The 27,615-nt window shown below is 38.9% G+C and overlaps 1 protein-coding gene and 1 long non-coding RNA gene across 4 annotated transcripts in view; one reads left to right on the forward strand and one right to left on the reverse strand.

The window, feature by feature from the left end:
- The window catches only part of ME3 (malic enzyme 3), a 309,466-nt gene that overhangs the window by 149,112 nt on the left and 132,739 nt on the right, over positions 1 to 27,615 (forward strand). Inside the window, exons 3-4 of the mRNA XM_007490831.3 lie at positions 4,288 to 4,421; positions 5,688 to 5,837. Coding sequence (XP_007490893.1) covers positions 4,288 to 4,421; positions 5,688 to 5,837 — 284 coding nt within the window. The remainder of the gene's footprint in view (positions 1 to 4,287; positions 4,422 to 5,687; positions 5,838 to 27,615) is intronic.
- Positions 6,669 to 27,469, reverse strand: LOC103101584 (uncharacterized). 3 transcript variants are annotated; one of them, XR_008911422.1, is made up of 4 exons: positions 27,193 to 27,418; positions 10,966 to 11,041; positions 9,909 to 10,126; positions 6,669 to 6,903 (listed from the first exon to the last, which is right to left on the reverse strand). It is a non-coding gene; the product is annotated as an uncharacterized LOC103101584 (long non-coding RNA). The 3 variants fall into 3 exon arrangements; XR_008911421.1 differs by lacking the exon at positions 6,669 to 6,903 and adding an exon at positions 14,916 to 14,973 and having other exon boundaries at positions 9,783 to 10,126; positions 27,193 to 27,469; XR_008911420.1 differs by lacking the exon at positions 6,669 to 6,903 and having other exon boundaries at positions 9,783 to 10,126; positions 27,193 to 27,411.

Below are 27,615 nucleotides of genomic sequence, written 5' to 3' on the forward strand. Positions count from 1 at the left end.
TCTTTAGTTTGAAAGAAATAACCAGGCTGTCTTAGAGTTTGTAATACAGAAAGAGAAGATAACTTTGCATGTGTGTGTGTGTGTGTATGTGTGTGTATGTGCGTGTGTGTGCATATGCATATATATGTGTATGTATCTATGTGTGCATGTATAGTCTGACATGTGCCATATTTTTTGGAAGAACAGATCTGAAGAAAAAATAGATCCTATGGAATAAAATTCCATAAGGAAAGTTAGTCTAGAAAGATTAATGAGCTCATTGAAGCCAGAAAGAGAAACCATTTCAAAGAAGAGGAAGAAGGGTGGTTTTCTTAAGAGACTCTTATGAATGCACAAGGAAATCACAAGCCAAGCTAGATTTTAGAGGATAGAAGCAAGGATTGATAACAGAGAATGAATACATATTTGCACTTTGCAAAATGAAGATTGTCTGAAGTTGCCTAAAAAATAAAATTTGAACTCCTCCATTTAGCTTTTAAGTCCAATACAACCTGGCCTCAATTTATCTCTCTGACCTCATTGAATAGCATTCCTCCTCCCTTATTCTATAATCCAGACACACTGTTCTCTCTTTTATTGATTCAAAACATTCCAATGTCAGTTTTGCAGCCTTTGCACTGGCGATCCCCCATACTGCTCCTTATCTCCGCTTCAGAGAGGTCCTTTCTTCCTCTAAGACAGAGGTTCTCAGCCTCTCAATTTGTAGCAATGAGAATACATAATGCATATCAGGTATTTACATTCCAAATCATAACTGTAGCAAAATTACAGTTTTGAAGTAGCCACCAAAATAATTTTTTGGTTTAGGGTCACTGCAACATGAGGAACTGTATTGTGGGGTCATGGCATTAGAAAGGTTGAGAACCATTGCTCTAAGATTCATTTGAGGTACCATCTTCCCCATGAAATTTTTCCCAATCTCCTCAATTCCTAGCTCCCTTCCTGCCAAACTACTGTGTATTTAACTATTTTGTATGTATTTGGTATTTATTAACTTTTTACTTATGTGGTATATAATTTTATATGTGCTTGTCATCTGTTCCATTAGAATGTAAGCTTGTTTTGAGTGGAGGTTGTCTCATTCTTTGTACTTGTCTCCCAAGTACTTGGCACTATAGTGTAATAAATATTTACTGGTTGTTTTGATAATTCTCTGGTTCTAAAATCACAACAGTTGAATGACCAAAGAATATTCATGAATGATTCAGTGTTACTTCAGAAGGAGGCTCCCAGTGGTGTCCTCCAGGATCTGAGCTTCCCATTGTTTTATTTTCATTGGTGACCTGTAAAAGTATAGATGGCACACATATACCTCTCCCTATGTACTGTATTTTGCAATCAATGGATCCTTGCCTCAAAGAAGACAATCTTCTCCTGAATGTTGGTATTTTCAATGACTGCCCCCTACACCTGGCATACTGTCCCTCCTCATCTCTACCTCTTCTATTCCCTGGCTTCATTTAAGAACTAGCTAAAATCCTGTCTTCAACAGGCAGTCTCTTCCAGTTCTCCATTCTATTTCTTTCCCTCTGTTGATAACTTCGGTTTTATCCTGTCTATAGCTTGTTTGTACATAGTTGTTTGTAGGTTGTCTCCCCATTCAACTGTGAGATCTTTGAAAGCAAAAACTGTATTCTCTCTTTCCTTGTACCTCAGCACTTAGCATAGTGCCTGTGCATAGTAGGTGCATAATAAATATTTATTGACAGGTTGACTGATATGCTTAATGAATTAAAAAATGGGAAAGCCAGCTAACACCTTGGTTGATTGTTAGGATCCAATACTGAGAGTGATTTATGGGAGGAACAATGGGACCAAATCAACCCATCTCTCTGCATTCTGAGTATTCACTATCCCACCAAAACTTGCACTGTTGAGGTTGAGTGTTGGCCCAAAACTTCTCCTGTCTTGCTTTTCTCATTTCTCATATCAGTTCCATGAAACACAGTCCTCAGATCTAAGAACTAGAAAAAAAAATCTCAAAGTCTACTTGGTTTAACCCATAGATAACTGAGTCTCTTCTACAATATTTCTAGAGACAGGGAGCTGGCTCCTTCCTGAGACAGCCCATTCTACTCTTGGTCTAATTATTAGGTCTGGTTTTTTGTTTGCTTGTTTGTTTTTTGCCTCAAGCTTAGAATTGCTTTCTTTTCTTCCCACTTATTACTTCCAGTTCTGTCTTCTTGGGCCAAGTAGAATAAGTCTACACCTCCTTTCATGTGATAGCTTTTCAAATACTTGAAAACAGCTATCAAATCTTGGATTCAAATTCTGGCTCTATTACTGATACACAGTAATAGTTGTGTGACCTTAGGCAAGTCACTCCACTGCAAAATGAGAGGATTGGATCTGACTTCAAAATTCTCTTCCCACTCTAAATGAAGAATCCTTTGTCTGCTAAATATTCTGTTTCCAGGCCAAACATCTCTAGTTCATTGGATACTTTCCAGTACACTTTTCTGGTCAGTGAGGGTTGACTGGAACTCTTCCCCTTCCCCTTCCCCTTCCCCAATCTGACATCCTCCCCACTAATTCCTTCTCAAGAATTTGGACAGAGCTAAGCTACTAGGACCACTAAGGACCATTAAGCTACTAGATGCTGCTCAAATCCCCAAGTCCAAAGTAGCTCTCTAGTTTGATACAAACCCCACAAGGCATAATCAACTCAACCAATTGAAATATTTCCTGTCACACCTGGTTGACCTGCTTTTGATTGATTGATCCAGAAGAGGTATCCAGGTCTTCTTTACAACATTGATTGATTGGTATGTTTTCACCTGATAAAAATATCTGGGCTAAGTAAGTTGGGGTGATTGATTGACTAAATCAGCCCCAACCCTTACATACACAAACAAGCAAAAGAAAATTTAAACAGACCTTTTTATTGCCTTAAGCATTTATTTCCAATCCCATCTCATTGTAAGTTTTAGTACCTTTGGCAGAATTTGTGCAAGATTATGTTAGTTTTGGAGTTATGTTCTTATTTGCCTTTTTATCTGTTTTTTTTATATATGTCTTTTTAAAACTTGAGTTTATTGTTGAGCTCCCTCAACATAAACCTTCATAGCTTGCAAAGAAGAAACTCAGACTATATAAAATCATAGGATTTGGAACTAAGAAAGGACTTTAGAAAATATCTAGTCCATGGGGCAGTTAGATGGCTCAGTGGAAAGAGAACCAGGCCCAGAAATGGGAGGTCCTGGGTACCATTCTGTCCTTGGATACTTCCTAATGTGATCCTGGGCAAGTCACTTCACTCCAGTTGCCTAACTCTTCCCTCTCTTATGCCTTAGAACTTATACTTAGCAGTGATTCTAAGACAGTGGATAAGGGAGAAAAGAAAGAGAAAGGGGGGGAAGGGAAAGAGGAAGGAAGGAAGGAAGGAAGGAAGGAAGGAAGGAAGGAAGGAAGGAAGGAAGGAAGGAAGGAAGGAAGGAAGGAAGGAAGGAAGGAAGGAAGGAAGGAAGGAAGATAGATTTATTGATTTAGGGGGCAGCTACATGGCTCAATGGATTAAAAGTCAGACCCAGAAATAGGAGGCCCTGGGTTCAAATTCGACCTCGGACACTTCCTAGCTGTGTGACCATGGGCAAATCATTTATCCTCTATTACCTAGCCTTTACCATTCTTCTGTCTTGGAAATAATACCTAATATTGATTCTAAGATGGTTTTTGTTGTTGCTGCTGTTGTTGTTTTAAAGATAGATCTAGTTTGACCCTCTCATTTTTAAAAGGAGTCTCAGAAAAAATAAGTGACTAATATATGGCATTGTGATTGTTTCCAGCTATTTAGTGGGCAGCTAAATGGTGTAGTATATAGAGTGCCAGGCTTGGAGTTAAAAAAGCTTCCCTTCCTGAATTGAAATCTGGCCTCATATACTTACTAGCTATGTGACATTGGGCAAGTCATTTACTCCTGTTAGTCTTGGGATCACGGAGAGTTGGACAGGACTGAAACAACTGAACAACAACCATTTAGAGGGAAGTTATTCCAACTCAAGAAGACCTGAGTTTAAATCCTGCCTCTGGCATAAAAAAAAAAGCCAGAGCAAGTCACTTAACTTCTGAGTGTTCTAATAAAATCTTAAAACAACAAATTTCAGAGAAAAGATCATCAACTTTAGTAGAAGTTTTCCATCAGCAACTTTATACATCAATGAAATCAAAGGTCTGATTTGGGTGGGGGAAGGAATGGGGAGAGGAGAGAGAGAAAACTTGGGATATTTTTTTATTTTTTTAGCTTCTCATCAACTGTATGCATTTGTGTTTTTTCTTTGATCTTCCTAGGGAATGGCATTTACACTGGAAGAAAGGCTTCAACTTGGCATCCATGGCCTAATACCCCCTTGTTTCTTGAGCCAAGATGTCCAACTCCTCCGAGTGATGAGGAATTATGAGAAACAACCCAGTGATCTGGACAAGTATGTAGAGAATGACCATGCTGTTTACTTTTCTCCTAACTCTTTTAATCCTACAATCGGAGTCTTTGAATTTAACAAGAATTTTATTCAGAACTTCCTGAACTAGGGGCAGAGGTGAAGGATAACTTGTCCTCAAGGGTCTTGCAATTTCTTAGAAAAGACCAGACATTATATAAGTCAATTCCCGAATCTGAGAGACCATTTCCAACCATTCTCTGAACAAGAATTCTTCTCCTGGGGGCAAGTAGGTGACTCAGTAGATTGAGAGCAAGGCCTAGAGACAGGAAGTCCTGGGTTCAAATTTGGCCTCAGACACTTCTTAGATGTGTGACCCTGGGCAAGTTACTTAATCCCACCCCCCATCCCCATTGCCTAGCCCTTATTGCTCTTCTGCCTTGGAATCAATGATCAGTATTGATTACAGACAAGACTGTAAATATTAAAAAAATAAAAAAAAGAATCCTCTTTACAATGTACCCAACAAGTAATCATGCGTCTTTGTTTGAAGACTCCCTGGGAAAGGGAGCTCACTGTTTGCTGATGTGGTCCATTCCAATTGGAGCCAACTGTAATTGTTAGGAAGCATTTTACTTACATGAAACCCATATCTACCCCTCCACCTCCATCCTTCTAACTCTGCCCCTGATCATTTGGAGCCTGGACTCTACAGAGAGTTTAGCACCAGTGCAAACATATAATATGTGACACGGGGGAAGTTCCTTTCTCCTTCTCTTCGGCACCTCTCCCCATCGAGGGACCCAGCGACATATTTACCCTCTCCCCTCTTCTATCTCTCTTGGAAACTTGCTGTTAGTAAGGAATCAGATATGTCATTTTTCACCTGAAGGTAAATTTGCCAGTATGCTAACACCACAACGGTTTATTTGTATTTCAAGCCTCTGCTGTAGTTGTAGAAGGAAAGCATCTGAAAACTTCTTGTGATGAAAGAGCTCATTGATAAAAGAGCCTAATAAGGGAAATTCAGGCCTGGGTAGTAGGTAACAGAGGTATTGTTTTGGTTTTGATGGTTTCTCCTGAAATCATCATGTGAGGGGCTACTTCCTCTGCTCATGCCTAATAGTAGTCTAGCTCAAAGGGCAAGATTTAATTTCCCCATAGGATTTCCTCTCCACCCCATTGCCCCTTATATAACCTAAAGTTCAGTGTTTCTTTGGCATCCTCTATGGGCTTTCCTGTGGCCATCCACAGTGGAGACCAGTGGGCTCTAACATCTGCCTTGGTTTCTCTCTCTCTCCCCCTTTCAAGGTACATCATTCTCATGACTCTCCAGGACAGGAACGAGAAACTTTTCTACCGAGTACTGACCTCTGATGTAGAGAAGTTCATGCCCATTGTCTATACACCCACAGTGGGACTGGCATGTCAGCAGTATGGCCTGACCTTCCGTAGGCCACGGTGAGTAGAATGGATGTGAGCAAGGGATCATGGTGAATATCTGTGAGCTGAGAGTATTCCTCCTTCAACTTGTCACTGGTGGGGCAGTAGATAGCAAGAGGCAGTACCAACCTACCTTGCAACTTAGATGAATAATGATCTCTCCTTTCCTTCCTGCCTTTACCTCTCTGTCCCTCTCTCTATTTCCCTCTCCCTTTCTTCCATTTTTCCACTTTCATTCTTCCTTTCTTCTTCCATTTTTCCCCAACAGAAAGTTGGCGACATTTAGAGTAATTGGATCTGAGTTTGAATCTCAATTCTTTCACTTACTAGCTGTATGACTCAGGGCAAGTCATTTAACTTTTCTGGGGCTGTTTCCTCATCTATGAAATGAGAGAACTAGATCTTTTCTGAGGTCTATTCCAGCCTAAACGTCTATGATGTTATATTTTACTCTCCTCTCATAAATGTGACTATAGATCACACATGAATAAATCTATACCTATACTAATAAGTAGATGTACATATTATAAATATATATTACTGGCAGATAAGTGGTATGTGGATAGAGCCCTGAACTTGAATTGAATCCAACATTAGACACTCAGTACCTTTAACCTTTCTCAGCCACGTTTTCTCATTGGTAAAATGGAGATAACAATAGTATCTACCTGCTAGGGTTGTTGCAAGGATCAAATGAGATGATATTTTTAAATCTTGAAGTGCTATGTAAATGCTGGTTATTATCATTATTCCTGTGACTTTCTATACTTTCAAATCCATATAGGTACTCCCTCTCCCAATATTTGTCCCAACTTTTCTCTAACTTAGTAAATAGTCTCATAAGTTGCTGAAGCCCCCAGATTTATTGCCAGTGGCCAAGCTTCTGTCCATGAGCCTCTCTGGACCTAGCTTTGCCAGCCTTTGAATGAAAGTCACATAGTCCATTCCTAGACCCAAGCAGAAGCCCTTCCAGCTTGGTGACTAACCAGAAGGAATTAACATAATCTTCAAGAAATGAAAGTCTCCTGAGCACCATGTTGAAACTTCAAACGAAGGCTTTAATGGTGGGTCCTTCTTCAGTAGCCTAAAAAGAATACTGATGTTCATCTTGTTAAAATGACATATAGGCACAAACACAAAATATAATTTTAAGTTTGTATTGTATATGCATGCATGCATATGTAATATGTGCATAAAATATATATGTGTATGCAATGCATACATCTACATACACACAAACACAAACATATATATTTGCACTGACTATATATAAGATGCACCAAACTAATTTGGGATAGATCTATCCAGTAAGCAATAGCTTGCCAACTCCTGATCTAGTGTATAAAAATATGTATTTGCATATATATGTGTGCATATACATACACACTCACACATAAGTACAGGGAGATGTGTCTTCATAGGAGCATTTACTTTGGGGTAACACTAAGGGAAGGGAAGTGGCTGAGATAGCCCTTTGCTACCAAGAACTCGGTGTTTGTGCAAGCCGCTAGGTATAAGTCCAAATTCTAGCTGCTCCCTTTGACTTCAATTGCTTAGGCCCAGGAAGGACTATGAACCTCTAGCTCTCAAGCCTGTTTTCAGCCACTCTGTACATGCATGGATAGGACCTACCTTTTGCCCTTTAGTTCCTCTGCTTGTTTCTGTGTAGTCCGAGGTTATGGTTTATTCAATATAAATTTATAATTCATTGGGATTGTTGTCCCTATTCCTGCAGGATTTCAATCTCTCCCCTAACTTTGATAGATTGGAAAGGATTACTTACTTCTGTATGGATTAGGTCACCTTTACTAAGAAAAAATGAAATGTGAAAGTACAGGATTAAAATTCACATTTACAGTGGCATTAGAAAGTGGTTGCCCCTGTTTTGGGGGGAATAAACTTTCTTGTATTCTGCTTCTCATACAGTATCATAACCATGACAAGTGGAGCTCAGTGGCCTTTAAAATACCTGAGAATCACTGTGTGTGTGTGTGTATGTGTGTGTGTGTGTGTGTGTGTGTGTGTGAGAAAGGAGTTAACATCCCACTAATATTTGGTTCACCATTATCTCTCTGTGTGGATGGTGGCCCCTGGCCAATCTCCAGGACAAATTGTAGTATAATTCTTCAGCATAGCCTCAGCATCAGATAGCCTCAGCATCTTCTCCCTCAGGTTATCACCACATACACCACCCCAATCTCCTATAAGTTCCTCAGCTCAACAAGAAACCATTCCCCCTTTCCTCATTCCCACTGGCTTCTGGAATCTCTTGGGAACACAGCCAAGCATATGTTGTTGAAATGACTGGTGTAAGGGGATTCCCATTTCAACCACCCCAACACACACTGGCTGCTCCACCCCAGAAGAGGAAGAGATAGATGTTTATGACCAAAGGAGTGAGCATTCCCATAAAGAGTGGGGCAGGTGAAAAAGCACAATGCCACCCATTCAAAATTTCTGCTAGAGTTCGTTTACAATCTCTCTCAGTCCTCCTATTTGGCCTTTACAATATCCAAGGACTTTTCCCCATCCTAACTAGCACCCTTCCAGTGTGTTGAAGAGAATGAAAAGAGAATGCAGAAGGTACCTGCTGCTGCCAGGGAACTGTCGAAACTTCTGCTACATAGCATATTAAAACACATTATAGTTTTGCATTTATATAGTTCTGTAGAGAACTGTTACATTGTGTACACAAGTGTGCAACTTTTTATCATGCATGATCACAGATCCGGGAAATCTTTCAAAAAGAAAAATTGGAAAGTTTAAAAGGATTTGGAGACTCAGCTCCACATTTTTCTCTTATTGTATAACATTGTCTGCAGTTTAGAATGGGTCTCATGGGCCAATTCATTCAATATTCATTCTACTAACATTAATTTAGCCTCTAATCTTGGTAAGGCAGTGTGTTAGGCACTGAGGTCAATACAAAGCTGATTAAGACACAATATCTACCCTCAAGGAGCTTGCCACATAATAAGGAAAGTAAAACACATAGACAAATAGCTACAATCCAAATCGGACATGCTAGGTACATGAGAGAGGATCAGAGTGTTCCAAGAGCAAGGACAGAATGTGGGGTGGGGACTGACTATACATTCCTGATGTCCCTTCTGTTTTGTTCCTGATCCCACTGTTTTTCCTCTGTGGAGCAAGAGAGCCTTTCCTTTATGTTTCTGACTGAGAATAGGCACCTTCCTGTACCTCATAAAGAAGACAGCTTTATGTTACATGAGGGCAGTCAGAACTTTGTACGCTTGTTCTTGCTGTACCACTGCAAAGATGCCCAGCTGTGGAATGGAGCCTGGGAATAGTTTTGGCTCCCAACCTGCTGTTTTTAGCAGCAAAGAGGAAATCCTAGTAGTTCATTATAGTTCTTTTCAAATTGAAAACCTGTACTTACAGTGAAATTGGGAAGTCACATGACCTTTTATTTTTTAAACATTCAGGATCTTTTTTATTCCCAAGTTTTGAAACAGAAACATTTCTCCTTTATTCTTATGGTAGGAAAACTGTCGAACTTGGGGGTCAGAATACTTAGTTTCAAGTTCAGTTCTTCTATTAATAGATGAGCATTACCTTGGGCAAATCATGTAAGTACTCTGAGCCTCAGTTTCCCCATTTGGAAAATGACTGCCTCCCTTGCAAGGTTGTGGTGCCTGTCTCGTTAGATGGTGTATATCTTAACCTTAACCTGGGATCTGGTACCTTTTTAAGTGTATATTTTGATAATTGTATTTTAATATAATTGGTTTTCTTTGTAATCCCATGTATTTTATTTCACCAACTTAAAAACATTTTTTTCTGAGAAAGGACCCATAGGTTTGACCAGACTGCCAGAAATATCCATAACACAGGCAAAAAAGATCAAGAACTCCTTGTATATATGAAAGAATTCTAGAATTCTAAAGTGTTATATAAATATAAGCTATGATTATTGTTAATAAAACACAGGGTAAGAAAAAGTCATGATATACTCACATTTTATTAATAGGAAAATTGTAAAAGAAAACATATCCAAAGTAATATCTTTTAACTGTAGGCATGGACTCAACATATTATTATTCAGCTGCAGAGTGATTTTTTCCTCACCTCTTTTATGTTACTTTCCTTAGCTTGAACTTTAGCCAATGTTAGTTGAACTCCATCTGCCCACACATTCCCCCAGCCAGTGGAATGCTGTCAGTCCCCAGGAGCATATAGCAGATTCTCACTTAACAGAAATAGTTTTTTTTGGTCCATGGACTTGACAGAACTTTCTAGAGTATTGATTCTGAGATGGAAAGATGCCTCAGGTCTTCTTATCTTACCTGTAGTAGAGTGGAAAGAGCACTGCATTTGAAAATCAGAGACTCCGCATCTGAATTCCAACTCTGCCGCTTACTATTCTATGACCTAGTTGTCTCCATTTCTCTGGGTAGGAAAAGGGAAGGAAGAGACTGTGCACCTACTATGTGCTAAGCACTGTGCTAAGTGTTTTATAAATAGTATCTCTTTTGAAGAATGGGCCTCCTTTTCTTTATCTGGATAATGAGATTGACCAAGGGATTCTCTTAAGTTTCTTCCAGCTCTAAACCTGTGATCCTATAAAAAGGAATCCCTTCTATAACCTACCCCACAAGTAACCACAGAAAACTTGGCTCAGTGCTATTGCTGTTCAGTCATTTCAGTCATGTCTGATTCTTCATGACACCATTTGTGGTTTTCTTGGCAAAGAATACTGAACTGGTTTGCCATTTCCTTCTCTAGTTCATTTCACAGATGAAGAAACTGAGGCAAGCAAGATTAAATGACTTGCCTATGGTCACACAACCAGGAAATGTTTGAGGCTAGATTTGAACTTGGATCCTCCTGACTTGGTCCAGTGTTCTATCCATTGTGCCACCTAGTTCTCCACTTTGGCCTATGCTTTAAGAAAAAAATGTAGTAACAATAGCACATATACATACATGTAATATGATTATGGAGAGGGGGAAATTTGTACCCCTGCCTAACTGATAATTCTAGGTAAGCCCCCTGGTTGGCAGTGTAGACCATTGTTTATAGGAGTGTGGACCCACAGACTACCTTTGAAGCTGGCCCCAACTCTGGGTTCTTAATCTATGAATGGGATTTAGAGTTGTAGACAAGATAAGACTTTCATATTTACCGCCATCCTTCAGGTTAACTTGCAGTTAGCAGAAGATCCCATTTACCTCTCAGCAGTGGAACTCAGGAAGCTCAGCCTTGGAAATAAACCAAGGTCAGTGTCAGAAACTTCTCACAAAACAAGAAATAGTCCATATTTTAATAAAAATATTTAAAAAATACTAGCTCATATGTAGCGCATTGTGGTTTATAAAACACTTCCTTTATAACATTCTGTCGGTTAATAGTTCAAATATTACTCTTCCATTTGACAGATGTGCAATCAACTGCTTGCTTATATTTTACAGATAGTATTGGAATCAAGAATCCAAACTTCTTGTTTGATGTCCATTTTTCTTTGCTTTTTCTTGCCCCCTCTCCACTTGAATATGTCCTTGTCATGCCAGGCAAGGAAATAGAAGGGGCGGGGAGTAGGACAAATTGGGTTTAGAAGTAAAAACATATCATCTCTCCAGATATATTTGTGAATGAAATAAAACCAGAAAGTCCCAAATGTTCCTTTCCATTTTATCAAGCTAAGTGTTAATTAGATCGGATTCTTACTTCTATGTGTTAATTAGAATAATCATTTCAGAGGAATTTGTGAGTAAATTTGATTTATGATTTCACAAAGTTTTGCAAATTCACCAGCAATGGTGACACAGAATTTTGAACTTCGGTGGGCTGTTTGAAATACTTTTTAGGAAGAGGAACATATTCTTTAAAGAGGGAAGGTTGTCACTGAACCATCAGGCTGAAATACTGTCCTTGATTTCTAGAGAAGGGAAGAATCATGTTGGCATGTGCAATCCATTTCCCTGTCTTCTAATAGAATTCTCCCCTAATTCCTACATTTTAACCCTTTCTGAGAAATAGTGGTTTTGTATTTTTTAGACTGCTTAGCTTCCCTTTTGGGGGCATTGATATTGCAATGTTTAACAGCTCCTCTTTTGAGAAATCCTTTCATTGACCAAAAGTCACAGGGTCACAAGATCTTAGATTTGTTAGTTACCTCAGAGGCCATTGAACCTAACATCTACCTGACCAGAAATCCCCTTTATAGCATGATTTATATGGCTCATCTAAATTCCCTTAAAGACTCTAATTGTTAGTTGTTGTTTTACCTGACATCAGGACTAAATTTTTTGTATATAGCTTTTTGTACTTTGTTTCTTACATTTGGACTATAAGCTTCTTGAGAATAAGATTGTCTTTTGCCCTTTTTTGTATCACTGGTGCTTGGTCCAGTGACTGGCACATAGTAGGCACTTAATAAATGTTTGTTAACTGACTCCTCAGTATTCCAAAGCAGTTCTCTAAGACACAAAGTTTCAAGACAGGTATATTCTGCATTGGTAGATAGAAGTTTCTCTAACCTAGAATTCCCTTTATTTGATAAAAATAATTTGTTGTTTTTTAGTCAAATACTGGAATGTTTGTCATTTCCTTCTCCAGCTCATTTTACAAAAGAAGAGACTGAGGCAAACAGGGTAAAGTGATTTGCCCAGGATCACACAGCTAGGAAGTGTCTGCACCCAGATTCAAACTTGGGAATATGAGTCTTCCTGACTCCAAGCTCAGCACTCTATCCCCTACACCACCTTTCCTGATTCCAAGCCTACTGTTCTATCCACTGTACCACCTAGCTTCCCTTTAATATCCCTAACAAGTGGTTATCTAGCCTCTGCTTGGAAACCCCCAGAGGCCTGGCTGGGGAACCCACTATCTCTGGAGGCAGCCCTGACCTATTCCTTTTCAGAACAGCTTGAATGGTGAGAAAGTTGTTCCTGACCTCGATCCGAAATTTAACTTTTTTGGGGAACTTCTGCTCCCTGATTTCTGGTTCTGGCCTCTGTTCTGCCAAACAGAACAAGACTCATCACCCTTCCATGCAGTAGCTCCTCAGCTATCCTGTCCTCACTGAGTCAGTTATTCTCTTGGCTAAAGTGAGAGAATGTCAGGGCTAGGAGGGGCTTTAAAAGTCATTCAATTTCCTCTGAACCCATGGGAACTCTACAGGACTCAAGGATGAGATATAGTAAGATAGGGAATATTGACCATCTTGACTTCCTAGAAGGCCCAGACTGTTATATTTCAGCCCTTCTTCAGGGATCTCTTATCCCCTGAAGGAGAATTGGAGGGGTCTAGACCTTCTCTCTATGAATGGCTGCAGCCTCCACTGAAGGTGGTCCCTCAATTTCAGGGGGTCCATCCCCTGCATCTGGGTTCCATTTTACTAACAGATTAATTTTTGAAGGAAATTTTACTACAAAGATATAAATAATAACAGATATTCAAATTTACTCTCCCAACATGTAGGGCTTAAACTTCCCCTACTTTGCACCACTTCAGCTATGGGAAGAGAAAGTGAATTAAGTTTACAGATAGCGCAGTTCCTATAGAGTACAGTTCCAGTTCCTAGTCCAGATCTCCCTCTAGGCTCAAGTTCTAGATACCCTAACTTTTCCAAGTTTCTGTGCTGCAATCTTGGCTCCAAGGTTACCATGACTTGAATTCTTGGGCTTGGTGGGAGATCACTGCCAACATCTAAAACTACGGATAAACAACACAAAGCAGAGGCCCCTGATTCATTTCTCAGAAGCTGTTTTTTTTTAAAAAAAGAAGTGGAAATGCATTCTCCACCCCCGGTTCAGTTCAAGGTGATTTTCACCCCCTAGAAGCAGCAGGAAAATATGCAGGAAAGAGAACAATTATCCCAGTCTGGCCAGTTTCAAAGACAGCTTGTTCTGTCCATACAGCCAATTTCAGGAGACTGTACCCACCCACATGGTAGGAAAACATAGGATGCAAGGTGCTGCCATGTTAGGGAGGGAATCTGTGCACACCCAAGGCAAGCCTCTTGTGAAAGTCAAATATAACTAAACAACAACCTTATAGGCTTTCTCCATTTAAAACATCTTCAACTCACACCCATTTCTGGTTTTCTGTAAATAAAGGTCCAGGAAATAAGAAAGGAAACAAACATTTATTAAGCATCTAATCTTGTGTCAGGCACTATGCCAACATCTTTATAAATATTTCATTTAATTCTCTAAACAACTTTAGGAGTTAGGTGCTATTATTATCCTCATTCTATTGTTGAAGAAGCTGAAGCAGACAGAGGTTATGGAACTTGCCCAGTCATACAGCCAGTGTCAGAAGCCAGCCTTGAACTCAGGTCTGCCTTACTTCGGACCTAGCACTCTATCCACTGCATTACCTTACTAGCTCTGGTGGCTCTTGCAGGTGTCTTTCAATGCCTGTGTGTGTGTGTGTGTGTCTACACAAGTGTGTCTGTCTGTGTGTGGGCAAGACCTTTTATTTCACTAGTTTAGGGAGCTCCCAAAGAGGAAATTCTCTTCACCAAATGTAGATCAGTACCTCATGGTCAACATAGCATCTTCGAGAATGTCCTGGAGTTCTTAGAAGTCGATGGTTTTCCCAGAATCATGCAGCCATGATGGATCAGAGACCAGATTTGGAGCAAGTTCTTTGTGATGCCAAAGCAAGTTTTCTATCTATCCTCTACAGCACGCCTCTCTCTCTTTTAGAGCCAGTCATTTCTCAATTTGTATTTCTAGTATTTGTTTTTCCTCTCTGAGAAGATTTTCTAATTACTTCATAAATTCATCAAGGTCATTCATCTTATTCATTCCTTCCAAGGTTCTGTTTGGTCCCTTGTCTCCCCATAACTAAATGAGGATGATATAACACTGAGACCCATACCAATCCATTAAGACACTAGTTCTTCCACTCAGGACCTAAGTAACCTTGAAGAGGTCATTTAAACATTCTGTACCTTATGCCCCTCATCTGCAAAATGAGGGCACTGGGCTATATGGTTTGAAGGGTCCTGTTCTATGTTTGAGAGAATCTCTGATCCTTTGATTATATTTCAGACTTATTCTAAAGCACACAGTATCAGTGTTGCCTAGTAGACTTGAAGTCAGAAAACCTGACTTTGAAACCCACCTCAAACTAACCACATGACCTTGGATTAGTCAGCCTCTGTCTACTTCAGTTCTTGCATCTGTAAAAATACAAAAAAATAGTTATATGTGCCTCACATAGATTTTTGAAGATCAAATAAGATAACATGTAAGCTGCTTTGTAAACTACAATGAGCTCTAAAAACTTTAGTTGTTATGACTATATGTTGGCATCTAGATGACTCAGTGGACAGAACACTAGGTTAGTGGCAAAAAGAATTGAATTCAAATCTTGCCTTAGACATTTGGTAGCTATGTGATTCTGGGCAAATCACATAATCTCTCTCAGTTTCCTCATTTTTTAGATGGAGATAATAATAGCACCAACCTCTCCCCCCCACCCCCGTTGTTCTGAGGATAAAGTATGATATTTTTAAGTGTTCCGCAAGCCTTAAATGAGGTGCTAAATAAATATTAGTTAATAAATGTGTTGTTGTTATTACAATGGAATGACCACTGAACTAGAAGCTGGAAAACCAATTTTTTTGCATTAACACATTTTATTTTTTCAATTAGAAAAAACAACAATTTTAAGCACACATTTTCTGAAATTATAAGATCCAAAATGTCTTCTTCCCTGTCTTCCCTTCCCCATCCTGGAGATGGTAAACAATTTAATCTGGGTTATACCTGTATTTTCATGTAAAGCATATTTCCATATTGGTTAATATTGTAAGAGAATACTCATATAACACTGGAACCCCAAAATAAAAACACAAATAAACTAAAGAGAAAAATCATATGCTTTGATCTCCATTTCAATTCTAACAGTTCTTTCTCTGGAGGTAGATAGCATTCTTTGTCATAAGTCCTTTAGATTTGTTCTGAATCATTGTATTGCTGAGAAGAGCTAAAATTTTCACAGTAGATCATTGTATGATATTGCTGTTACTGTGTACAATGCTCTACTAGTTCTGTTTATTTCACTTTGCATCAGTTCATGTAGGGGAAGACCTACCTACATCTTAATCCTTGTCCTGTCACCAATGAGTTATGTGACCTACAACAAGGCATTTGACTTTTCTGCTTCAGTCTCTTCGTCTGTGAAATGGGGATACTAAAGCCTATGAGGACTGTTTGTTGGCAGGCTTCAAAAATAATATAATGTAGTATATGTGGTGTATATGCAGAGTGAATTGATGATTTAGTTCAATTTGTTGATCTGTGAGGTTTCTTTAAGTCTGTTAATGAGAATTGGAAGTATTGAGGTTCTAGTCATCTTTTTTAAAACCCTTCCTTTCTGTCCTAGTAGCAATTCTAAGAGAGAATGGCAAAGGCTAGGCAAATGTGATTAAGTGCCACAGTCCCGAAACTAGAAAGCTTCTGAGATCAGATCTGAATCCAGGTCCTCCCAACTCCAAGCCAGGCACTCTATCCACTGTTCCACTTAGCTGCCCTGGTTCTATTAATTTTTAAGGTAGAAACTTTCACTCATTCACTGTATCTTAGTATCATAGACACTTTTAGACCATCCAGTCTATACCCTGATTCATTTTATAGATGAGAAAACTAAAGTCCAAAGATGATACATTATAACATAACATTGCTAGGTCAAGGCAGAGCTGACAGTAGTCCAGGTTGGCTGTCTTTAAGTCCTGTGTTCTTTCCACTGCCTAGTACTTTCCATGTTCTTTTACAACTATAAATCCTTTGCCATCCAGGCTGTATTTCCATTTGGTCAACAAGGTTCTCACTTCATCAAGAGGCTTGCTAAGATCCAGATAAGATAGGTATTCAGCAGTCTTCTGATCTACTGGCCAGGTGATCCTGTCAGTTTAACTGGTTGTATATATAGTGACCTTACACAGCAGCCCAGAGATGAAGCATTACATTGCACCTGAAAATGGAAAAATCTTGGGCACAAGATTTCCCTTCTACCTCGTATGCAATCTGCTCTTTGAAAGATTAGTTGTTGGATTTTTTTATTCTGGAGCACAGGTTTTTAAGTTGGATATATTCCATATATTTTTGGCCCACCCTTTTCCCTGTCCTATTGGAAATTAAAGTTTAAATTTTGTTCCCAAAAGCTTTCAACTTCCACAGAAATGAGGTTCTGTCACCAATCAGCTATGTAATCTTGGTCAAGTCCCTTTCCCTATTACATGTCCATTTCCTCATATCTAGGTTATGAGGGTATTTGACTAGGTCTCCACTAAGGTTGCTTTCAGCTCAAACATTCTTTGATTCTGTGTTGAGCTAGGATGGAATAACCCTGTGGATCAACATCAGAAAGAAACCATTAGTGATGAGAAGATAGGCAAGAAAGACTAACTTCTCAGTCCTTGAAATGATAAACATTCTTCCAAGCATTTCTCTGGAACAATGAAACTCCTTAAGTAAATACTAATTCAGGCCAGCTGGGCACTAAAATTAAAACTCTTGACAGGCCAGCAACTCTGCCTTGCCTCATTGTAACTCAGGGGGAGATGCCAAAATATCTGTCAAGCCTATAAGACCTGGATGCCCAGTAAGTGGAAATCTTTGGAGTATTCATTTTATTTTCCTCAGTTAATGTGTTCATTAACTCTTTTGCCCATTTTCTCTTTTCTAAAGATATTAGAAAGAGATTCTCCTTATACTTCTCTAGATTTAGGTCTTCCTATAAGAGTGACAAAAACATTTGATAAACACTATTTGCACAGCCCTGGGCTAAGAGAGAGGCAATAATATTAGATGAGGCAGGCCTTTCCCTTCATGAATCTTACAATGTAGTAAAGGGATTCTTTATCTGGAATCTATGAATTTGTTTAAATATTTTGATAACTGCATTTTAATGTAATCAATTTTCTCTGTAATCCTACCTATTTTATTTTATGCCTTTAAAAACAGGACAAGGAGAAAGGAATAATCTATATTCAGGTCTATCTAATTAAATTTAACCCTCTGCTGGAGGGTGATGGTGTGTGCCCACAGAGAGGATTCTGCATGCCCCCTCTGGCACACGTGTCATAAGTTTGCCACCACATACATCCCTAGTTGATTAACCATGGGAAAGTCATTAATCTCTGACTGTGTGACAAAAAGGATCTATTGGATCCACTGGCTGAGGCAATAGCAAACCACTCCAGTATCCTTGCCAAGAAAACCCCATGGATAGGCATGGTCCATTGGCTTATGAAGAACTGGTCATACTGAACAACAAATGTGTAGGCCATTCATTTCTCCTTGTCCTGGGATTCTAACGTTTTGCCTTTAAGCAGAGATATGGATTTGTTCAATTTTTGACCTTTAAGGATTACCTTTTCATGGCTTGGGAACAAGAAAAGGCTATGAACATTAGATAAAGAAGAGCAGAGGAAGGTTTCTGATGAGGAGTAAGGAAGAGTATATTAAGGCAAAAAGCATGAGGATAGGCCATCTGAGGTAAGGGCAGCAATTGAAGAATCAGCAAGGCTGAACATATGCTTTAATATTTTTCCTTTCCTCAAGTCCTGGATCTTTCTTCTTCATAAATCTCTCATAGCTCTTGCCCTTGACCTTACTCATTATATGTCCCTAAGACTCCATACATAGTATACTCTCTATATGTGTGTATGTGATATACATATGTATAGCATATGCTAATATATGTGAAAAATATAACTGGGAAGATGACTCAGTTTAGTATTTCACACTTTATAAACTTCTTTCATCCCAACAAACTTTGAGATAAGTACTACAATTACCATTATCTTCATTTTGCAAATGGAGAAATTAAGACTCAAAGAGACTATCACATAGCTGGCTGGTAGCAAAGCAGAGATTTCTGATTCTAAATTAAGGAACTATACATGGATGGATTTAAATTGTCCAATAGGCCTGTTAGTCCCACTCCAAGTACAGTAAAAAGCAAACAAGAGAATGTAAAACCATCTGAGACTTCCACACTCTTAATAAGCGTTCTGTTCACAATTACGTAAATCTGAGATCATCTGTGCTTGTGACAAGGATAAGAAAACCATGAGACCCACTGGAACACACTTGTGAGACTTTTAGTCTTCAGAGAGCATACAGCATCAATGTATTTTAAAAGGCAGAGAGAAACATGTACTAGTTCCCACTTCCTCTGAGATTTGTGTATTCATTCTCTTGGCCCAAGAAAGCCAATAGTGGTTAAAGGGCCAGAAAGTTTTCTTGGAAATTAAGCAGGGGTAATTAACTCTTGTGCATCAACTCTCTATAAATGGGAGTTTCTTCATAACAGCTATACTGTTTGTATGTGTATAGCTGATCTTTTATGAATTTGTGAATTGAAATTCAGAGTCCACCAGGGATGGTCAGCTGGCTACTGATTAGCACTCTACCTTAGGGCTAGAAAATTGGGAGTGAGGTCATTCAACACATTTCATGCAGGCAAATCTAGGCTAGGTCCAACCAGAGTTTGATCATAGCCTGTTCTTCTGGTTTGATGCCTACTATGTGTAGAATATGGATAAGAAGGTGCCACAACCATAAGTCTGCAAAGGCAAAGACAACCCCAATATCGTCTTACATCACAAAACATCTAATCATAGTAGCTAACATTTATAATTTGTTCTTGTTGTTCCCTTGTTTTGGTTGTGTCCATCTCTTCAGGATCCCATTTGGGATGTTCTTGGCAAAGATATTGTAATGGTTTGCCATTTCCTTCTACAGTTCATATTAAAGATGAAGAAATGGAGGTAAACAGGAGTAAGTGACTTGCCCAGAGTCACATAGCTAAAAAGTATCTAAGGCCATGTTTGATCTCAGGAAGACTCATCTTCTTGACACCAGACCCAGCATTGTATCTACTATTCCACCTAGCTGCCCTAACATTAATATAGTGCTTACTATATGCTAGGTAATCTCATTGGATTGTCACAACAACACTATAGGGTAGATGCTCTTATTATCCCCATTTTTACAGATGAAGAAACTGAGGCAAAAAGAATTTAAATGACTTGTACAGGTCACACAGCTAGTAAGTGTCTGAAGCTGGATTTGAACTCAGGTCTTCCTGACTCCAGGCCTAACACTTTATCCATTGTACCACTTAGCTATGAGGTCTTGAGGGGTCCAGAAGCTACACTATTCCTCTAAGCCTCAACCAACTTTCCTCTGCACTTCCTCTGCTCACTCTGACTAGAAACTCCAAATACCTCCTCCTTCCTATAAGCTTTATTTGAAAGTAAACTTCTATGTGACTGCTAAGTACTCTGATGAAAGTGTTGATGCAATTGGCTGCCATATTATCAAGCTACTTTCTGTATCCTTGGCTCCATTGTAACTCCAGGCCTTCCAATGACCCATGCCCTCCACTATAGGGAAAGGAGCAGTAATCCTCAGGCTCTCTCACTTTCATTGCTCTATTTGCTTCTCTGTGAACATTTTCTTTGCCTCCAGCAGAATAGAATGGAAGGGTTTGTAGGAGCAAGGACTATTTAATTTCTGGCGTTGTATCCTTAATTAGAGCCTAGTACAGAACCTAAAACATAAACCAGTGCCTTTTTGGATGTAATTCAAATGCTTAGTTACTATGTAGGGATAGGGAAGGGATCTGTGGTTTCATTAGTTCAGCTAACTCCTGAAAGAACAGACAATCCAATGAAATAAAGGTCCTGTCTCTATCTCTGATATTTGCATGGTGTTTTAAGGTTTGCAAAGCTCTTTACCCAGATTTTCTCATTTGATCCTCACAACAACCCTGGGAAGAGGAGCTATTATCAACATTTTACAAATGAGAAAACTGAAGCTCACAGAATGTTAAGAGACTTGCCCAGGGTGGCATAGTTTTTAAGGTTTTGTGTTTGAGACAGTTTTTTTTTTTTTAAATAAGGGCTTCCTCACTCCAAGTCCAGTGCTCTACCCATTGTACTACCTAGTTGCCTAATATCAGTTGCTATGTGGTGCTCACATATATGTGAGCTCCATCCCCTTCATCTAGACTGTAAATTCCATAAAGAAAGTGACTATGATTGAATTATTCTTACACCTCTTCTAGTTTCTAGCTCATTGCTTTGCCTTTAGTAACTAACTATCGGATGAAAAAAATCTCTTTCCTTCCCTCACTTTCTCTTTTTCTCTCACACATACATACACATGTACCCATCCTTGTGTGCACCATATTTGGATACATTCACCCCCTTCTCATTGATCCTATTCCTTATGAAAGGGGGGATCTAGGTCACTATTACTTGAACCCAAGTCTAAGTCTTTACATTTATCATTATTAAAGTTCATCTTTAGCCTAATGTTCTAACTCTAACCTGTCGAGGTCTTCGTGAATCATTGTTCTGCTCTCCAGTGTGTTAGCTGTCCCTCATAGCTTTGTATCATCTGCAGATTTAATGAGCATGCCACTTATGCTTTTATGCACATTACTGATAAAAAATATTCAACAGCAAAAAAGCCAAGCATTCCTGTGGTACTCCCTTCAACATATAGTGGACATAGAACCATTATTACAACCCCTTGAATTCAGTCTTCAGCTAATTCTGCATCCATCAAATTGTAGTATGTAACAGCCCAAGTTTACCACAAGGATCATATAACATTGTTTATCAAATGCTTTACAAAAACGTAGCTACACTCTATGATGTTACCCAGATCTACTAGTTCAGTAACCCCATCAAAGAAGAAAATAAAGTTAGCCTGGCATAGCATAGGCATGATAAAACCATGCTCTTTGTGATCACCATTAAAAAAAATCTACCTAGATGTACACTACCTATCCCTTTAAGAAAATGTTTTTGAATTTTCCAAAGAATTGAATTCAAAGTCTCTAGCCTTTAGTTTATTGACTCTAGGCAGAACACCATTTACCTTTTTCCCCAGACCTGCAGTATCTTAACATATTTCCCAGAATTTTAAGAATTAGTAACATTGGCTCAGCAATCATATCTACCAGTCCTTTCAGTACCTCAAAATGTAGATCAACTGGGCCATGATGACTTGAATTCATCATGGCAAGTTCAGGGCCTCTTACTCTCTCCTCACTTTTCTTGGATACCAATTTGCTTTTAGACATTTTTGTGCTGTTTGTTTCCAAAGCAAGGGTCACTTCCCTTGGCAAAACAAAGAATCAAGTAGCTCTTCTTTTCTATCTTTTGGCAATCATCACGCTATTCCCCCCTGCCCAAACAATGGTTCAGCTCCTTTTAAAAATTCTCCTCTTTATGTAAACATAGTTTTTTAATTCCCATTTTTAAAATTTTTGGTTGTTCCTCTTAACTTTCCTCACTAGTTTCAGCTCTTTCTGAACTTTAGAACTGACAGTATTCTAGTAGAATCATGCCATGTTTTAATATTTATCTTTTGTTACCTATCCTTGCTATCATATTATGTATGTATCTTTTAAAAATCTCTGTGTATCCACATTCATCTGTTCAGGTCATTTGTAGTTGTCTACCTGACAAACGTATTCTTCTTTGTGTCTTCAGAATGTCATTCATCCTCCCTATCACCAGCTGTTGACTGGGCATTTCAAATTGAATGTCCCAGAAATATCTCAAACTCAGTATGTTCACAACAAAATTATTTTATTTTCCCATAAATCTGTTCCTCTACCAAATTTCCCTATTTCTGTCCAAGATGCCACCATTTTTTTTATTCTCTCAGGTTCCTACCCTCTGCATTATCTGTATCTCCTTATTTTCTATCACCCTACATATCAGATTATATCCCAAATCTTACCAATTCTGTCTCTGTATCAGCTCCCATATGTGACTCCTTCTTTATACTCACATAGTTACCAACTTTTAGGCTCTCATCACTTTCCATCTGGACTATTGAAATGGCCTCTGGATTGGTCCTACTTCCTCAAGGTTCTTCTCCACTCCAAAGCATTCTCCACACATCAGCCAGTGATCTGACCATGTCTGACCACATGACTCCCTAATTGCCTAATATCCCTAATAGGATAAATATAAACCCCTCTATTCAACTTTTGAAACCCTTCATAATCTAGAAGCAACTTATTTGTCCAGCTTTATTTTTACATTACTCTTCTTCCTGCCCTCTATGGTCCAACAAAACTTACTTTCTTTGATTTCCACAGAGATTATTCCATGTCCCACATATATGGGACCCAGGTCCTACCTATATGTCTTTGCACTGACCATTCCCCACATCCATAATGCAAACCCTACTCCATTTTATCTCTTAGAGTTCTTCATTGTCTTCAAGACATAATTCAAGTACCATCTAAGCCTTTCTTGTCTCCTTGCAAAAGCTAATAGCCTCCCTACCTAATCTTTTATTCGTTTTGTTTGTTGTGTATTTTTATTGTCTATATAGTTGCTTTATATGTACAAATTTTCCTTCAATTGCATGTAAGCCCCATGATACTAATAATATTGCATTTTTTTGCCCTCATGTCTAGAATGATGAGCACTGTGCCTATCAAATGGCAGATACTTAATAAATGTTTGTTCATTGATTGACTGAGAGTTTCCAACCCTTTTAGGGTAATTTCCCTAGAAGAATTTTAGTCCATGGGATCCTCATTTTTCTGTCTCTCTTCCTACTTTCTCTGAACCTGGTAACATTTGTTCTCAAAGGTAGGATGCATTTCAGAGTCTGCCAGGCTCTACTCTACCCATAAAGTGTAGTAAGGAGAGATCCCAGGTTTCCATCATTTCCATCCTAGCAACCAGATCCTTCCTATTATTGTGAATAAATAGAATAGGATAGGTCTAGAATAGAACTTCCTTTTATGGGTTCCTCTGTCTTTAGAAAGATGAAATTGCTATCAACACAAGTCATGAACTTGTTCTACTTAATTACTAGCCTTTTGGCAGAAAAAGAGCTTCAGTAGATGTCTAGGTAATTTGAAATTCTACATCACTACCATAGTTTTCTTTCCTGCCAGACTCAGGCTCTGTTTTTCCAAACTTTCTTATCCATTTTCTCCTTCTGTGCTTGTGATCTGTAGTATAATTCGATGACAGAATTACTTCTGTTTTCCCCTCCATTATCTTCATCCAAATGCTCTAAACCATGTTTTCCTTTGCTGGTTCCTGGTTTTCTTCACATAAAAGAAAATATCTTCATTATGTATCATACATTCTACTGGGCCATCACTGCCTACCTTGACCTAACCTGTTCTTTTGAGTAAGGTATGCCCCTCCAGAATCATATTATTATGGGTTACTATGTCATATAATCTGCAGGGATATGAATGACATACCTCCAGTTCAAGGTCTCACAAAACCCCAAACCTATAAGCAGCTGGGCAAGCCTTTTGGTTATAAAATATAGGAATGGTTCATCTTTTGACTGATGAGTCCTAATACCTGGGAGATCATCAATCCTTGACAGTTATCTCACACACATACACATATACACACATATACTCATGCACAGATCAAACTTGATCTCTGTTCTTAAATATGCCCAATTTAGTTCTGTCTCCACCCTGCATGTGACACCACAAGACATGTGTCTTGGCAGTTCCACAGACTGTGAGTACATCATAATCTTATTCCAATCCAGCTGTCAATGCATCAGGACAAAAACACCCTAGAGCAAGATTTGTAGGCGAGACAGAGAAGATATTAAAAATAACCAGCATCCTCCCTATCTTGAGGGTGCGTGAAATGCTGACTCTTAGAACCAAGACTGTTACAGACCAAGATATGTTTGACATTCCTTAGCCAAACCCATTTGGGCTGTGCTCTTGGAAAAGCTCCAGCAGCTGCAGAGGTAACACAAAATCTCCAGCTGGACCTGGTTCCAGTCTAATTTGAGTATCAGAAAATTATGACCTTCTCTGTGCCCATAGAATTATGGTATAGTGAGGAAAGCTCTGGGCTGGAGAATAAGGGGACCTGAGTTCTAATTCAGATTCTGCTTCTGCTTCTGCTTCCATGGGTTAATTGCTGTACCTCTTTAGACCTAACTTTCTTTATCACTAAATGGGTATGATTGAACAAACATCCCTTCCATATCCACAGTTACATGACCATTCAGTTATCCAGGTTTCACACTGTATATTCCTTATATCACCATGGGCAGATGGTTCACTTAAACTTCCCAAACCTCAGTTTTTTCATCTGTAAAGTTGGTTGAAAACTACATTCACTACAGATTCTAGGGATTAGTTGGGTGAAAGTGCTTAGTAAGCCCCTCAAAGAACTATATAAATAATAATATAAATCATTATTTTCTGTATTTGTTTTACAATTGAGGTCTTATTCCTGGCAAACTGTCTAACTTAGAACACTTCACAGTGTCTGTTTATCTTGACAGATGGATGACGTGAGGCTAAAATTGACCTAATGGAGGTGGTATGGGGAATGCTTCCAAAGGATAAAGTTGTTTAAATATCATTTGTCAGGAGTTTTTATTTTAGTGACTAACTAATATCTGGATCGTCTTGAAGGCCATGACCCTTTGGAGCACAAGGGTGGAGGAGAGAGAGAAAAATTATTTTGGATTCCAATTTCCTTGAATATGCAGCCCAAAGAGACTATATTTGTTTGATGGTGGTATTTTTCTTTGACATTAAGTTATAAGTTTACACACACAGAAAGTAGATTGTTCTCAACAGCATGTTAGCCACTTTGAATACTTTGAAATCCAGAAAGAGGCAAGCCATAGAATAGAAAATAGAATAAGATTTGATACCAGAAGCCATTTAGTCTAAGCTCTCCCTAAAAAAGAATCTCCTATATAGCATCCCCAAAAAGTGATCATCAGTTAATCAGTAAGCATTTATTGAGCACCCATACTATGTGCCAAGCACTATGCTAATCACTAGGGATACAAAAAGAGGTAAAATATAGTCTCTGCCCTCAAGGAGCTCACTATCTAATGGATGAGGGAGACATTGTGCAAACAAATATGTAAAAGCAAATATACAGGATACATATATATGGGATAAATAGGAAGTAATTAACAGAAGTAGTCTGTTATCCATCTCTGCTTGGAAGTCAACTGAGGGGAAGCTACTATTTTCCATAGAAGCCCATTCCACTCAAGGCACTTTCTAAGTGTTAAAAAATGTTCCCTTACATCAAACCTGACTCTCAAACTTTTACCTACTTTCCCTAGTTATTTCTTTTGAGCCAAGTTGAATAACTCTCTTCCTTGTAATAGTCTATCAATCAGAAACTTGAAAACTGATATATAGACTTAATAAGTCATATCCAGGCTAAACATTCCATCTCCTACTCTCTTCATATGGCATGGTCTCAGATCCCCTTGCTACCCTCATTACCTATCTTTGGCTGTGATCCATTTGGTCAATATGTGTCCTAAAGTTTTCCACCCAGAACTGAACCCAATATTCCGAATGTGTCCTGGCTGAAGCAGAGTATACTGGAGTTGTTAGTTCTACCATTCTATAGACTGTGATTCTAGTAAATACTGCCTCTGTCTTCAGGGTTGTACTCTGATCATGCCTCATCAAAGCATGGAAATGGCCTAGGATTCTTTAGTTATTCTAGCACACCAAGGCTTAGCAATCATTCTAGCAGATCAAGGCTCTGTTAAGCTTGAAAGAATATGAGAATGGGGCAGCTAGGTGGCTCGGTGAATTGGTGATTCATCACTATTCTTCCAGGCATGTTCTATGGCTACATGTCATAGAAGTCTCCAAAGAATTAATGTGCATCACCTTGCATCTAGTAGAGAGGTTAGGCATGGATAGGTTACAACTTATTACCAACAAGAGACTGGCAGAGAATCTGTGTGCCAGATAGCATCAGAGATTTGTGGAAAAGAAGGACTGCTCATAAGTGACAATAAGGGAAAAGTGATGGGCAATCCACATATCTCATTGGTATCTGTGCAATGTCAAGAGATCTTGAGGAAGGCCCTCAGCATGGATGATGTATGAGAAGCCATGGTCAAGATTACACAGGATGATGTACAGATATGGATATATTGCCATCTGTACCACTGGAATGAGTCCCCACATCAGTGAGATCATAGATCTATCAAAGTAGTAAAATGAAAGTCCAGGATAATTTTATTAAGGCTTACTTTGTGGATTTGACTAAAATATCTATCCATGAGTACATCTCAGCTGTCAGGGTCATCAGTTATGTACATATGTGGCAGGGAAGGGAGGAGAGCAAGTGTACTATACAGATGTACAACACAATCATTATTGTTATTCAGGCTGGAAGCCAATGTGCTATATTCAGTGGGACAGGATGTACTCTATATGACTTCCTTTGGCTAAAGGACAATTTCCTCCATCATTTAAACAAAATTATATTTCTGTCATTTTTATCTGGCTTGGTCTTCCCTGTTTTTGTCCCTGGTGATCCTTGCCACACTGATCAAAGAGGTAGGTGTGGAAAGAATTTCCTTACCCTGAGAAGGAAGTACGTATGCTCAGGCAGACAGATTAGCCCAGCTTTCCCCTTAGACAGCATGGATCTTGAGCTTGAATTAGCTTATGGTCACTGGCCCATTCAACTTTAAAGCTTCTGAGTCACAGCAACAGTGGAATTTGGTAAAGAGCGCAGATAAAAGTTAGAATACGTAGCACTGAATCTTCTATTCTTAAAGAAACATTTTCACCCTTCTGGGCTTCAAAAGAAGGGAGTAAGACAATATGGCAGTCTCTTCCAGCTCCAAATAATTCCTGTCCAGGCAGTCATAGTAACTCTTCTCATCTCCATATGTGAGAGAAATTTCTTCACTTTGGAAGCTTACTTCACTCCTGGGCATTGCGTATTGGATGTACCTTTCCCTTTAAGTTGGTCACCCAAACCAGCAGTATTCCATTAAAG

Source organism: Monodelphis domestica, chromosome 4 (genome assembly GCF_027887165.1).
Source record: "Monodelphis domestica isolate mMonDom1 chromosome 4, mMonDom1.pri, whole genome shotgun sequence".
NCBI lineage: Eukaryota > Metazoa > Chordata > Mammalia > Didelphimorphia > Didelphidae > Monodelphis > Monodelphis domestica.